Below are 12,396 nucleotides of genomic sequence, written 5' to 3'. Positions count from 1 at the left end.
CGTGTACGCGACTCGTTCGTCTCCGGCGCGTTCGCGACAACATGGAAGTAGCCGGGAGGAATTATCGCAACAGCAATCCAAAAACAACATGCGTAAAAGTCGTGAAGGAGGCACGCAACGGTTGAGCATAAAGGAGTAGAGTGAAAAAGAGATGCCGTTGTGCGCCCGCTTCTGGCGTTGCAGCGACGCGCTTTGTTGTTCGAGTGGTTGGCCGCCCGCGTTCGTGAAGCAGGCGGCGCCAAGCCTTTAGTCAAGTGGGCCCTCGTCGTTGACCTCATCGAGGTGGCACTTCGCCATGTTTGGAGACACTGTATAAATCTTGAGGTGACGTGCCTCCTGGATATATTCCTGCGAGCTTGAGTGGGATAAGATCAAAACTGCTTATCGAAATGCCTGGCCGAACTCGCCCTATCGATAAACTCGCCACGGCGGCAGCAAAATGCTCCAAAGAGGCATGTTAAGCCCCTCGATGTGATCAGTCACGCTCAGAACTTTCCTAACGCAATACAGAGCTCAGTATACGGCAAATGCATATTCGCAGACTACAACAACGTGCGGAAAGACATGTGCGTCAATGAGTTCATGAAGCTGAAGGAGTGTTATCTGGTGAGTATTGTCACTCAAAGTGTATAGAGGTATCAACAGCTGAACCCATGACAGAAGGCGTATAAGCAACGGTAGTAGCAGGAGCGGCTGCTTTTTCAACACACGAAGCATACAAAGGCGTTTTGACATAAACTTTGACATTTGAATTCCATTCCGTCAACAATTCACCTCACGCCATCATGCTATCAAATCACATCCAAACGCTATCATAACTTGATCAACCGCAACATGAAAGTCGCCTTGTGGAGCTCTTGCTCCTCCTCTGCGATGACCTTCTCGTTGCTGTTCTCTGGTATCTTGCCGTCAAGCTCAGTGATGACGTGCTTGTCCACAGGTCTCCGTAGAGCCTTCTCAAACAGTGCTCCCTGGTTCTCAAATGCCTTCTCCAAACCCACATTCTCTGGGTCGGTCAGCACACGGTACTCCATGCCTACATCGTCAGTCGGCACTAAGCCAGCCTTCTTGCGAAGATCTTGTACGCGGCGGATGACCTCACGCGCGAGACCTTCTTGCTCGAGCTCTGGGTAGGAAGCAACGTCGAGGAGAATGAGGACATCGTTGTCCGTGTTGAACTCTTGGTCCTTGTTGCTGGAGTCCTTGGCCAGACCACGCTTGACCATCAGATCTTCGGCCTCGAGCTTGATACCGTCCACGACGATTTCGCCGCTCTTCAGATAGTCCTTGATCTCCTGGCTCTTGAGGTTTGGCAGCGCCTTCTTGACCTTGATGGCATCCTTCTTCAGCTTCTTACCGAGAACGGAGAAGTCGGCCGATGCAGAATACTGGACGTTGTACTTCTCCTCGTCGCTTGACAGTACCAGATCCCGGACGTTCAACTCTTCCAGGATGTAGTTCTCCAGCGACTTGATGTCATCAAGGTATTGTTGCTCTGGGTGGATGACTACCAGAGTCTTTAGAGGAATCTTCAGACCCTTGTTCGCACGGTCTCGGCAGATACGACCAAGCTCGATGACTGACTGCATGCGCTTAACCTGGCGTTCGACATCCTCGTCAAACAGCTCTTCGCGCACTTCTGGGAAGGGAAGGAAGTGGACACTCCGGTTGTCTTCTACATGCAGTTCTTTGGGGATGTGCGGTTGTAATCGCAGGTAAATGTTGTCTGTGATGAATGGTGTGAAGGGCGCGAGACCACGGCAGAGTGTGTAGAGAACTTCGAATAGAGTGTTGAGCGCGTGTTTGGTGTCCTCCAGACCGTGCTCACCCTTCAACCGGCGTCGATTGAAACGAATGTACCAGTTTGTCGTGTTGTCGATGAGCTCCAGTAACCGCGGAACCACGGTGTACAACCTGTACGCAGCCATCTCCTCGTTTACAAACTTCAATAGCGACTGGCAGGACGCGAGGATCCATCGGTCAAGCACGTTCTTGTTGGTCTTTCCAGCCTCGGGGTCGAACACAAAGTCCAGTTCAGCAACCTTCTTCAGCAGTGATACTTGTTGCTCGAAGAACTGGTAGCTGTTCCAGAGAGGCAGAAGGACCTTGGAAACGATCTCCTTGACTCCTGCCTCCTTGAATCGTAGTGTCTCAGCACGAACGACAGGTGAGTTGATGAGATACAACCGCAGCGCATCAGACCCGTAGTTGCTCATGATCAAGTTGGGGTCGGGGTAGTTCTTCAGACGCTTCGACATCTTCTTTCCATCTTCCGCGAGTACGATGCCGTTAACGACACAGTTCTTGAAAGGTAGTTTGCCGAAGAGGTGTGTTCCAAGGACTGTAAGTGTGTAGAACCAACCACGCGTTTGGTCAAGACCTTCGGCGATGAAGTCACCAGGGAAAGACTTCTCGAATTGCTCCACGTTCTCGAATGGGTAGTGCGCACTGGCGTAGGGCATGGAACCAGACTCGAACCAACAGTCGAAGACTTCCTCTGTTCTTCGCAGTACGCCCTTGCCGTCTTTGCTGGGTATAGTGATGTGGTCAATCTTATCCCGGTGGATATCGGTCAGCTCGCCCTCGTATCCACTGAGCTTCTTCAGCTCCTCCACACTGCCAACACAAACCACCTCTTTGCCGTCGTCGCTGACCCACAACGGAAGCGGTGTACCCCAGAAACGGTTTCGTGACACAGCCCAATCGGGTGAGTTGGTGATCCAGTTGGCGAAGCGCTTCTCCTTGACGAATGAAGGGACCCAGTGCGAACCAGCAATGTTCTCCAACATTTGCGGAACAATGTCCTGGATCTTGACGAACCATGAGGGAACAGTCCGGTAGATCAGAGGTGTGTCGGATCGCCAACAGAAGGGATAACTGTGGAGAAGCTGTGAGTCGACAATCAAGCGGCCGGTGCCCTTCAGATGCTTGATAATGCCTTTGTCTGCGGCCTTGACATGTTGTCCCTCGAAATCGCGGACAACTGACGTGAAGCGACCCTGGTCGTCGACCGGGTTGGGTGGTGGCCGGGCATCAGAGATGACACCGTGGGCCTTAGCAACGCGGTAATCGTCCTCTCCGTATGCAGGTGCCTGGTGGACAATGCCCACACCGCTGTCTGCCGTAACGTAGGTATCGTTGGCGACCTTGAAGCCGTAGTCCTTGAACTCGTCGTAGAGGTAGTCGAACAGCGGCTCGTATTTCCAGCCCAACATGTCCTTGCCCTTCAGCTTCTCGACAATCTTGAACTTGGCCTTCTTGGGGTCCTTGTAGAGTGTGCGTAGTAGTGCCTCGAGCAGGATGTAGTGTTTGCCGGATGCTTCGTCGAGAATCTTGATGTATTCGAAATCAGGATGCGCGCAGAGGCCGGTGTTTGAAGGAAGTGTCCATGGAGTTGTGGTCCTAATCAGGCCGGGTTAGCGCATGCCAGTCGAATTACGTGGAGTTCGAGCAACTCACCATGCCAGCATACATGTGTTTGGGTCGTCCAGAAGCGGGAATGTGACGACAACTGCCGGATCTTGAACGTCCTTGTAGTTCTGTGTGGCCTCAAAGTTGCTGAGGGGCGTGGCCAAGGCGGTACTGTATGGCATGACTTTATAGCCCTTGTACACAGCGCCCTTCTCGAACAAGCGCTTGAAGACCCACCACTCCGACTCCATGAAGCTAGTGTCCATGGTCTTGTAGTCGTTGTCGAAGTCGATCCAGCGGCCCAGACGGTCAATGGTGGACCTCCACTCGGTCGAATATCGCATGACAATCGCCCGGCACTTTTTGTTGTACTCGGCGATTCCGATTTCCTTGACGGCGTCGCGTCCCGACATGCCCAGCTCCTTGTCAATCTCATACTCAATGGGCACACCGTGGGTGTCCCAGCCGAAGCGTCGTTCGACATAGCGGCCTTTCATGGTCCAGTAGCGGGGGATGATGTCTTTGATCGTCGAGGCGAGAAGATGGCCGTAATGCGGCAATCCGGTCGCGAAAGGCGGTCCATCGTAGAAAGTATATGGCTGCTTTCCTTTCGACTGTAATGCATCAGCAACTGTCGACCACACGTGCTTGCCGTGGACAGGCTGTGGGGTGGACGCTCACCAGCTCGACCTGCCTCAGGAAGGCGTCAATCTCCCTCCAGCGCGCGAGGATGCGCTCTTCCTCCCTCGGAAACTCGATAGACATGGTGGCGGCGTAGTGTTGCTGAGCGTCGGCCGTGGCGGGGAATCTTTTTCTAGAGCCCTGGAGTTGACTCCTCCGATCCCCGCCATTAGCGTGACTCAGCCCTACTATCGATACCACCACCCCGCCACACCAAGACGACTCTCAACTGTGCATTCATGCTGTCGTTGTTCCTAGCTCCGCAACACCCAAACAATGCACGACTACATCAACGCCTTGTTCTCTCTCTCTATCCATCTCAAGCGGGTCCACTCGTCCGCGCACTCCCCAGGAACTGCATCCGGGATACCTTGACTATGAGATCTGCTGCTTTCATCGGAACTAGAAGCGTCGGAGCATACATGCCATGAAACGTCGCATAGCTGGGAATTCGTTGTGGCTCTGCGGCATCCGAGCATGAAATGAAACATTGACAGCTCTAGTCGATAATGAGGCACGATCCCGAGCCAACATGACTGCCGCCACATCTCATTCTCTACTGGGTGTTTTCATTATATACTTATGATTTTCGGCTCGCGATGCAGTTTCCAAGGTTACTTGCCGGTCTCTCCCTTGCACTTGTCACTACCTCAACCGCCTGGACTACCAATCCATCTCTTGGGCTTTGGAGAGGCGACGACACCGTCAACACTACTAGGCAAGTCGACATCGACAAGACATGCAAACGCCTACGTACATTGACGAAGCTCAATGAAATCGCCAAAAACGACACCGCGCTGGACGCGACGAGCATACCTGCCAAACTTGCCCAAGAGCGCATCGACTGGATCAAAAGCAACAGTGCTGATATAACTGCCAAACTCGACGAACTGCAATCTAACTCGACTCTCGTAGCCGAATGTGACACTCTGAATGCGCAACGCGACGCCGTTCGCGAATGCAAGGTGCTGGACACGTTGGAAAAGCTGGTGAATTTGACAGATGGTCAGACTGGTCTCAACCAAGGACCTGTTGCGGACTTGCTCGACGACGAACAGAAACAGAAGTTACAACAAAAGTTTGAAAAGGCGTCGTTGAAGCTACAGGAGCTCAAGACCAACGCCACGCTGATGGCTCTCTGTAACAGCGATGCCATGTTGCAACAGAACGGTGCCATCAGCAGTCGTAAGTACTCTCCGCACTCTGCGCGTTCCGATGCGCTGACATACGAGTAGAAGTCGTGGATAACAGCGGCGCCATCAGTATGACGAAAAGTGCTGCAAGCACCCATGTGCACAGTAATGAAAGAATGTTTTCATTGCTATTCTTGGTGGTTCCTGTAGTCGTGTTGATGTGCTAGACATTCCTGCGAACCGACTTCAAACACCATGTTGATAGCTACTTTGGTCTGACGATACCGCACATATCCTTGCTTAATTCTAAATAGAGGCCCTGTCAGGATGACATCGCGATTTCTTGCTGTTCAAAAAAAAACCCCTGTGCAGGCTACAGTCCCCTCTACAACTACAGATATGCCACTCAGCCACCACAAATTATGCCTATCTGATCTTAAGCGTACAAGTACTATTACCAAGGAACACACATGCTGTGTATATCATGCCTTCTGAAGCTTGGTCGAACATCACGCTCCTCACACTACCGCCTTCGACTGGTACTGCACTTCTATCAGTCGACACCTGATTGAGCTAGCGATGTCTTTTCACTTTTACTGCGCGAACCTGGCTATCAACACGCGTACCACACTCGAAGTTAAGACATCCAAAACTTTAAAAATCGCTTTTGAAATATAATTTCCGGAAGACTGGGCCGGTGACTTTCTGGCAACAGGGATTGGAGGTATCGATGGCTGTAATTGTTGGATGCACAGGAGAGGGGCACCGAAGGCAAAACGGCCAATGGCAAGCTTGCGTACACCTATATGGTGCCTAACCAGACTGCTTCGAACATCACTGTAGAACAAAGCAATCAACGAGTCCTTCTCGATACCATCTCTGCACACTGTTGGCAGCTACATCGCACTGAGGATACAAGAAAGTTGAGCTGACCTCCCACCAACACAAGTCATCCCAGTCACCACGGCACCCAAGTCTGGAAGATAAAAATATCCTTATTAAATATATGTAAAGCGCAGCCGCGCACCCATCATAACCCGTATACCCAATAATCCTACAATTCCATCAGAAATCCCGAATGTCTATTCCAAAACACCATCGCAATGCCCATCAAAGTAACAGCATGAAAGCTTACAGCCTCACCCTCCCCTCGTCTGCCCTTCCACCAAATAGACTCAAGAACCCACTTCCACGATCCCCATCACCTCGGTCCAGCGGTCTTCTACTACCACGTCCAGCCTCGACTTCTTCGTCGTCACCACCCAGCCACTTAGGTCGGGGGAAGGAGAAGTCGTTGGTGTCGAAAGTGTTTTTGACTCTTGAAGCAAAGTTTTCAAAAAAGTTACCTTCGTCCTCTTCGTCTTCGACTGCGGGGCGTCGGCGGTCGGGACGAGTTATTGAAGGGCGTGTGGTGCTTGAGCCGCTGTTTGCTGCTGCTGCTGCTGCGGTCGTGGTAGGAAGGCTAGATGATGATGACGGTGCCGGTGTGTCCGTGTATCGTTCATTTGGCGGGCTGGTGTTTGTTCGGTGGGAAAGGCCTAGGACGTTTCCACTTGCACCTTGGAGTTCGCGTTCGATCAATGCGCGACCTTCACGCCATGAGCCAGTGCCAGCGTAGTTTCCTGGCGCGTCCTCTTCGTCGTCGAGTAGGTCTCCGAAGCCACAGATGTTCTTCACTTTGCCGTAGAGTCCGAAGGCTGTAGCGAAGACGGGTACGAGGATGAAGATGGGGAAGAATGCACTGAAGCCTTCGCCGAGCGGTGTGAGAACGATAAGGCGGCCGAGGAACTTGTAGAACATGGTGCCCTTCCAGATGTTCTTGTCTGTCATGGTGAGGAAGTTGTAGCTCAACGGAACGGTCAACTTGGCGACTTGGAGACCGTACCAGGTCGCAGACTCTTGATATGTGTTTCTTCGTACAAGCGCTCTGTTACCCCAGATCTTAACCTCGGTGAGACTGTAGAAGGCGCAAATGCACATGTAGCACAGCCAGGCAGCAGCGATTATCTGGCTGTTGAAGCCGACCGACGACCGGCCGTTTTCATGGCGGTGTACGACAGTCCAGCCGATGATGGAGAGTTTTGGCCCACCAAAGTCCTGGGCTTCGCGCACGCATTCTGACCAGACGATGGAGATGGAGGCGAGGATTGTGATGGCCCAGGACACGTAGGCCAGAGCGGGGATGACGTGGACGTGTAGGTGGTAGCGCGTGAATGGTGTGAGGATTGTGATGCGATCGAACGGTCCCCTTGAGGCTGGTAACGCGGCGCCCTTGAACTCAAGATGTTTGCTGGCTTTCGAATCGAGGATGGCCTGCGTCCTGACTGCCCTTTGTACAACATGGTCCCATTCGTTCTCGAATCGGCATTTCGCGTGGCGTGCCCGCTTCAGCTTCCTCGTCAGGTCCGCCAGGTATCTCTCGGTGATGACAGGAGGCACTGTTGCTGTGCCCATACGTCCAACAGCACCAGCCCTGTTCTCTGGAAGGTTGCCCTTCTCCGCTAGCTCGTCAATCCATTCTTGAAACTCGCGCGCAGTACCATTTTTTCTCTGCTTGAGCTGCACAACCTGGTACTCGTACTGGTCCAACTTTTCCAATGCCTCGGTCAACTTGTCGTGAACCTTGGGCGCCTGACTTTGTATCCTCTTCAATCTCTCGCTAACACTGGCGTATCGAAACAAGCTCCTAGGGAACGCGACAAGTCCATGGCCCATAAGGTAGATGCCCAGTATCAGACCCCACGTATACGCCAGCGCCATAACCAGGCTCTTGAAGGTGTCGACATGGAATCCGTTCCACAGAAGCAAGTATATCGAGCCAATGATGCTGCACCCAGCCACAATGAGCCAGTACCGGCCATTGCTCCTAAGCGCATACTGCAACCTCGCTTTAGGCTCTCTATACCCACTATCGCAGTACTCGCCTAGCATGGGCAAGATGGCCCACGTAAGCGCAAACGTGAGCCAGTATATGATGCGCCATGCCTTGTACACAACCGTGTCGCTCAGCCATATTCCTCTTGCGCCGTCCGTTGTGTCTAGTCCAGCACTACTCGCGAGATCGATAGGCAGGAGTACGACGATGCTGGCCGGCAGCGCTATTGCCAAGAAAACGGGTACGACGACGTATGCGGGTGTTGTGCGAAGCGGGAGATAGTAGCGGAGGAGGAGCAGAACGGCGCCGCATATGGAGAGTAGGGAGAGGACGAAGAAGGCGGTTGATCCGGCCGCTGAGGACGTCATCGTGGCGTGTGGTACGACGTGCGCATAAGAAGCGCGGGTGTGCAGCTAGTTGATGGATGGATATGTGTGGTGAGGGTGAATGGATGCCTTGGGATGGCGGGAACCAAAGAACAGTCTGACAGTTGTTGCGATGGCGTGGAAGCGTCGGAACGCTCAGTCTCGGAATGCGGAAGGTACGCGACCCGCTGTGCTTTCCGGCTTCTGTTTCTGATTCCAACTCTTCTTTACCTCTGGACTAGCATCTTTTCATCTATAGTACTGAATGATTTCTCTCACTCTTCGAGCCTCACGGCGGACTGCTTGGCATCAAAGACACCGAAACATGTGTGCAAGCTAGGTCCCTACATTCGTCCGCGTCGCATCCAGCCGAACGCGTCATGGCCAAAACCGCGCCTCTGACCCCTGTCCTTTTCTATCAGGGCTCTTTGTCATCACTTCACATCGCCGATCCATCTCCGACGGCATCTAGCGCAGCCCGTCTTTCACGAGCCATTGCATCATTTGCCATCGAGAACGTGTGCTACTGTGGGGGGCACGCTGCACATCACTAATCACCACTTCTACACACATCTGCATACACCAAGCTCACAAACACACAGCCATCTAGACTCTCTCTGTCAAACTTCGACATCCCATCATCCACGCATAAGTACACTTGCCCCCACTACCACCACCCTTCACTACTAAACACAGTACTCACCCACCTCCAGCAACTCCAAACAACCGCCAAAATTTCCTTCCTGCGCCACTTCTTCACGCGCGCCCCCTCGCCCGCCACAATGTCCGCCACAAAGACAAAGGTCCAGTCCATCATCGACGAGAACCCCGTCGCCGTCTTCTCAAAGTCGTACTGCCCCTACTGTCGCCAGGCCAAGCAGTTGCTCAGCGACAGCGGCGCAAAGTTCTACGCGATTGAGTTGGACCAAGTTGGTATGTAGGCTCGGCAGCTATCTGGCCAGCAGCGGCTAACAGGCGCATAGACGACGGCTCAGCTATCCAGTCTACTCTCGGCGAAATGACTGGCCAGACCACCGTACCCAACATCTTCATCGCCCAGAAGCACATTGGTGGAAACAGTGACTTGCAGTCCAAGAAGGGTCAGCTCAAAAACCTTCTCAAGGAGGCTGGTGCCGTATGACTACCTGCAACGTCGACGGCCAAGCTATAGCTACTATACCATAGCATAATGCGAATCAAATAGAGCATCCACGCCACACATGTTGTGCATTCAAAACTACTCATAACGCCAAAGCATGCATTGCGAATCTGTCAGGAATGATTCTAACGGGGTAATCTTTGTGGTTTATTGCCAGTGAGCCCAACTACTAGCCCACTCAACTCTTATAAAGCAAGGCTTGGAACTACACCTACAGGGCTTTCGGCTTACGCTCTTGTCTCACCGCCAGGGCCTTCTCTGCAGCCGTTCCATATCATTAACCATCGTTGATGCTATTCATGATGTCATTCTGCACATTCAAGAACACGGACGAAGCTGGATCTTCTAAGTCTGCATGGCATCCGTGAAACTTTGTGCTGCCGTCGTCGCAAAGTATCGTACATCTACATCGTCGTCTTGCTGGAGCTTCTCGAGGTTCGGCAGGATGCTCTTGGTGATGACATCGGTAGCCTTCTGGCAACCCTGACCTGGTGTACCAGCCTTCTCCAGAGCGATGACGGTACCTTGCTCGGGCAGCTGCTTGAGCGTGTTGATGAGCTGACCATATGACTTGGCCACGTTGAATCTAATGTTGGGGATATCATCGTTGACCAGCTTGTCCATCATGGGGATGATGGATTGTTCAATCACATCCAGACTCAGTGCCGGCGCGAGCGTTGAGACAGCGAAGCATGTAGTCATTCGGTAAAGGTAGTTGGGGTGCTGGCCCATGGCCATGACCTTGGGAACGATGGCGTCGTTGGCCCATTCTACACCGAAGACCTCTGTGAGCTTCTTCAAGTTCTGAGTCGACGCCTCACGGATCGAGAAGACGGTGTCGCCGAGCCAGCTCATGCACAGGCTGCTAAGCTTCTCATCGAAGAACTGCACGCCGAGCTGTGACGCGAGCAGGGGAACGTATTCGATAATTGCCAGGCGTACGCGCCATTGCTTGTCCTCGGCAAGTTGGACGATAGCGGGGAGGAGGGATTGGGAGAGGAGCTCGATGCCGATGACGTTGTTGACAGACTCGAGCTTGGAGATGATGTTTAGGCGAACGTCGGGGAATTCGTCCTTGAGCATCTGCAGGAACATGGGAAGGAGGTGCGAAATGGTCCTGACTAGTGTTAGTAAGAAAGCACGTGGTCACGCGTAGTCGCAACTTACTCTTCCTTTCCAAGGATTGGAGCGAGTCCACTAATCTGGGTGCCAAGCGCAGCGCGAACATGCTGAGACTGATCGGAGACCAGCTCCTCTATGCTGGGCATAACCTCGTGTAGAAGGGTCTCACGCTCCAACAGCGCGCAGAAGCCTAGTAGTGGTTAGCTCGTGTGCCCTGCACCTGCTCCCAAGAGACATACCTGGAATTTGTCCTGCGATGGCGCTGCGCACCTCGGCCTCTGTATCCTTGAGAAGCTTGACAAAGGCCGGCACAAGGTCGCGGTTGACAACCTCCTCGTCGACGGCTTTCGCAATCTAATTCCATTAGCGCATGCTTCCTTTCGCTACCAGCCGAACGCACCTTCTCAAATCGGTCTGCTACCATGTACCGCACCCTCCAGCTCTTGTCCTCGAACAGACTCCGCAGCGCAGTCAGCAGAACACCGTGGCTCGACTGTTGCTCCTTGGGTACCGCTTCGGCGATTGCGATGAGAATGTCGACGGTCAGGAGTCGGACACTGTCCTGGTCGTCTGCGGCGAGGTGCTGGAACAGGGGAATCATCTCGTCGATGACGATGGATGGCGGCATGGCCTTGATGAACTTGGCGAGGTTGTTCGCCGCCTGTCTCCGTACCATGGGGGTATCATCGTGCACTAGCTGGCCGTAGTGCTGTCTGAGGGCTTCTTGTGAAGGGGGTGTTGCGCGAGTATAGGGGGTCTGATAGAGTCCCGTCGCGGAGATCTTGGACGTGAACCAGTCGGCTTTGGATAGGCGCAAGACGAGGGGTATGAAGTTTTCTTCAATCTGCTGCTGCGACAGCTCTTCACAGATCTTGTTGAGCGATTCGACAGCCTGCACGTGTTAGCTGGCGGCCAGGTCTAGGCGACTGCAGCGCATACCTTTTCCCGAACAAGAGGCTCTTCTATTGCTGCAAGGTTCTCGAGAGGCGACAGAAGCACGTGTGCATGCTCTGGACCGCCGACATACTCGACAAACTTGCCAAGTTCCTCGCTCAATGCTGTGAGAACCTCGTCCTCGTCCTCGACCGACTCTGAATGCATCCGTTAGCTAGTCTAGACTGGGCACACTAGCCAGGCAGCCTCTCACCATCTAGAAACGGTATGAGTTCCTCTCGTGTCCGCTCGGCGCCTAGGGCGAGGGCAATTGTGTTTAGTCGGTGGATGGCGTTTAGGCGGAGGATAACGTCGTCGTGCTTGAGCTCGTCGATGAGCACGGCGATGGGGTAAAGCTCGTCATTTTGATTCGCGTCCATGGTTCAGCGTCTGGGGAGAGGGAAGTGTATGAGTGCGCGGTAGGGAGCTTAAAACGCGGGCGTGGTGTTGACGTACCTGGGCAGATGGTGAGGAAGCGAAGAGGGGTGTCAGGGCGCTGAAGGGCCAGTCCGAGCTTTTCGAGCCACAGGCAGGCACCACCCACGCACCACACTTGCACGAGGGCGACGCTGTAGAAGAAATGGAGAAAAGCACTTGGAAGAAATATACCCCTTCGTGATCTACTCTATCTCCTGTCTATAATCCATCGCATCTGTTGTCGCCGTACTCAGTTCTCCATGCTGTGCTCTCATGCTGCGCCACACCTGAGGCTAGTGC

General features: G+C 53.3%; 5 protein-coding genes across 5 annotated transcripts; 2 read left to right on the top strand and 3 right to left on the bottom strand.

Annotated features, from left to right (window-relative positions):
- Window positions 1–812: 812 nt before the first annotated feature.
- On the bottom strand, window positions 813–4,204 carry ACET3X_004438 (uncharacterized protein; the record flags this gene model as incomplete). Its single annotated transcript, XM_069450642.1, has 3 exons — window positions 4,093–4,204; window positions 3,460–4,025; window positions 813–3,402 (listed from the first exon to the last, which is right to left on the bottom strand). The coding sequence occupies exons 1-3, from the start codon at window positions 4,174–4,176 to the stop codon at window positions 813–815; spliced, it is 3,240 nt and encodes a 1,079-aa protein (XP_069308416.1). The 5' UTR covers window positions 4,177–4,204.
- A 141-nt stretch (window positions 4,205–4,345) lies between these two features.
- On the top strand, window positions 4,346–5,564 carry ACET3X_004437 (uncharacterized protein). Its single transcript, XM_069450641.1, has 2 exons — window positions 4,346–5,277; window positions 5,328–5,564. Exons 1-2 carry the CDS (start codon window positions 4,692–4,694, stop codon window positions 5,450–5,452), a joined length of 711 nt encoding a protein of 236 aa, XP_069308415.1. The 5' UTR covers window positions 4,346–4,691; the 3' UTR covers window positions 5,453–5,564.
- A 792-nt stretch (window positions 5,565–6,356) lies between these two features.
- ACET3X_004436 (uncharacterized protein) lies at window positions 6,357–8,468 on the bottom strand (the record flags this gene model as incomplete). The annotated part of the gene is made up of 1 exon (XM_069450640.1): window positions 6,357–8,468. One exon carries the CDS (start codon window positions 8,466–8,468, stop codon window positions 6,357–6,359), a length of 2,112 nt encoding a protein of 703 aa, XP_069308414.1.
- A 779-nt stretch (window positions 8,469–9,247) lies between these two features.
- Window positions 9,248–9,606, top strand: ACET3X_004435 (uncharacterized protein; the record flags this gene model as incomplete). The annotated part of the gene is made up of 2 exons (XM_069450639.1): window positions 9,248–9,398; window positions 9,449–9,606. The coding sequence occupies 2 exons, from the start codon at window positions 9,248–9,250 to the stop codon at window positions 9,604–9,606; spliced, it is 309 nt and encodes a 102-aa protein (XP_069308413.1).
- Window positions 9,607–9,822: 216 nt separating this feature from the next.
- Window positions 9,823–12,302, bottom strand: ACET3X_004434 (uncharacterized protein). The gene is made up of 7 exons (XM_069450638.1): window positions 12,136–12,302; window positions 11,894–12,069; window positions 11,686–11,837; window positions 11,147–11,638; window positions 10,986–11,100; window positions 10,792–10,936; window positions 9,823–10,741 (listed from the first exon to the last, which is right to left on the bottom strand). Exons 2-7 carry the CDS (start codon window positions 12,057–12,059, stop codon window positions 9,970–9,972), a joined length of 1,842 nt encoding a protein of 613 aa, XP_069308412.1. The 5' UTR covers window positions 12,060–12,069; window positions 12,136–12,302; the 3' UTR covers window positions 9,823–9,969.
- Between the last annotated feature and the right edge of the window lie 94 nt (window positions 12,303–12,396).

The sequence above is a fragment of the Alternaria dauci genome, chromosome 3, assembly GCF_042100115.1.
Source record: "Alternaria dauci strain A2016 chromosome 3, whole genome shotgun sequence".
NCBI lineage: Eukaryota > Fungi > Ascomycota > Dothideomycetes > Pleosporales > Pleosporaceae > Alternaria > Alternaria dauci.
The sequence above is the reverse complement of the archived record's forward strand: the minus strand, read 5'-3'. Positions and strand labels throughout refer to the sequence as shown.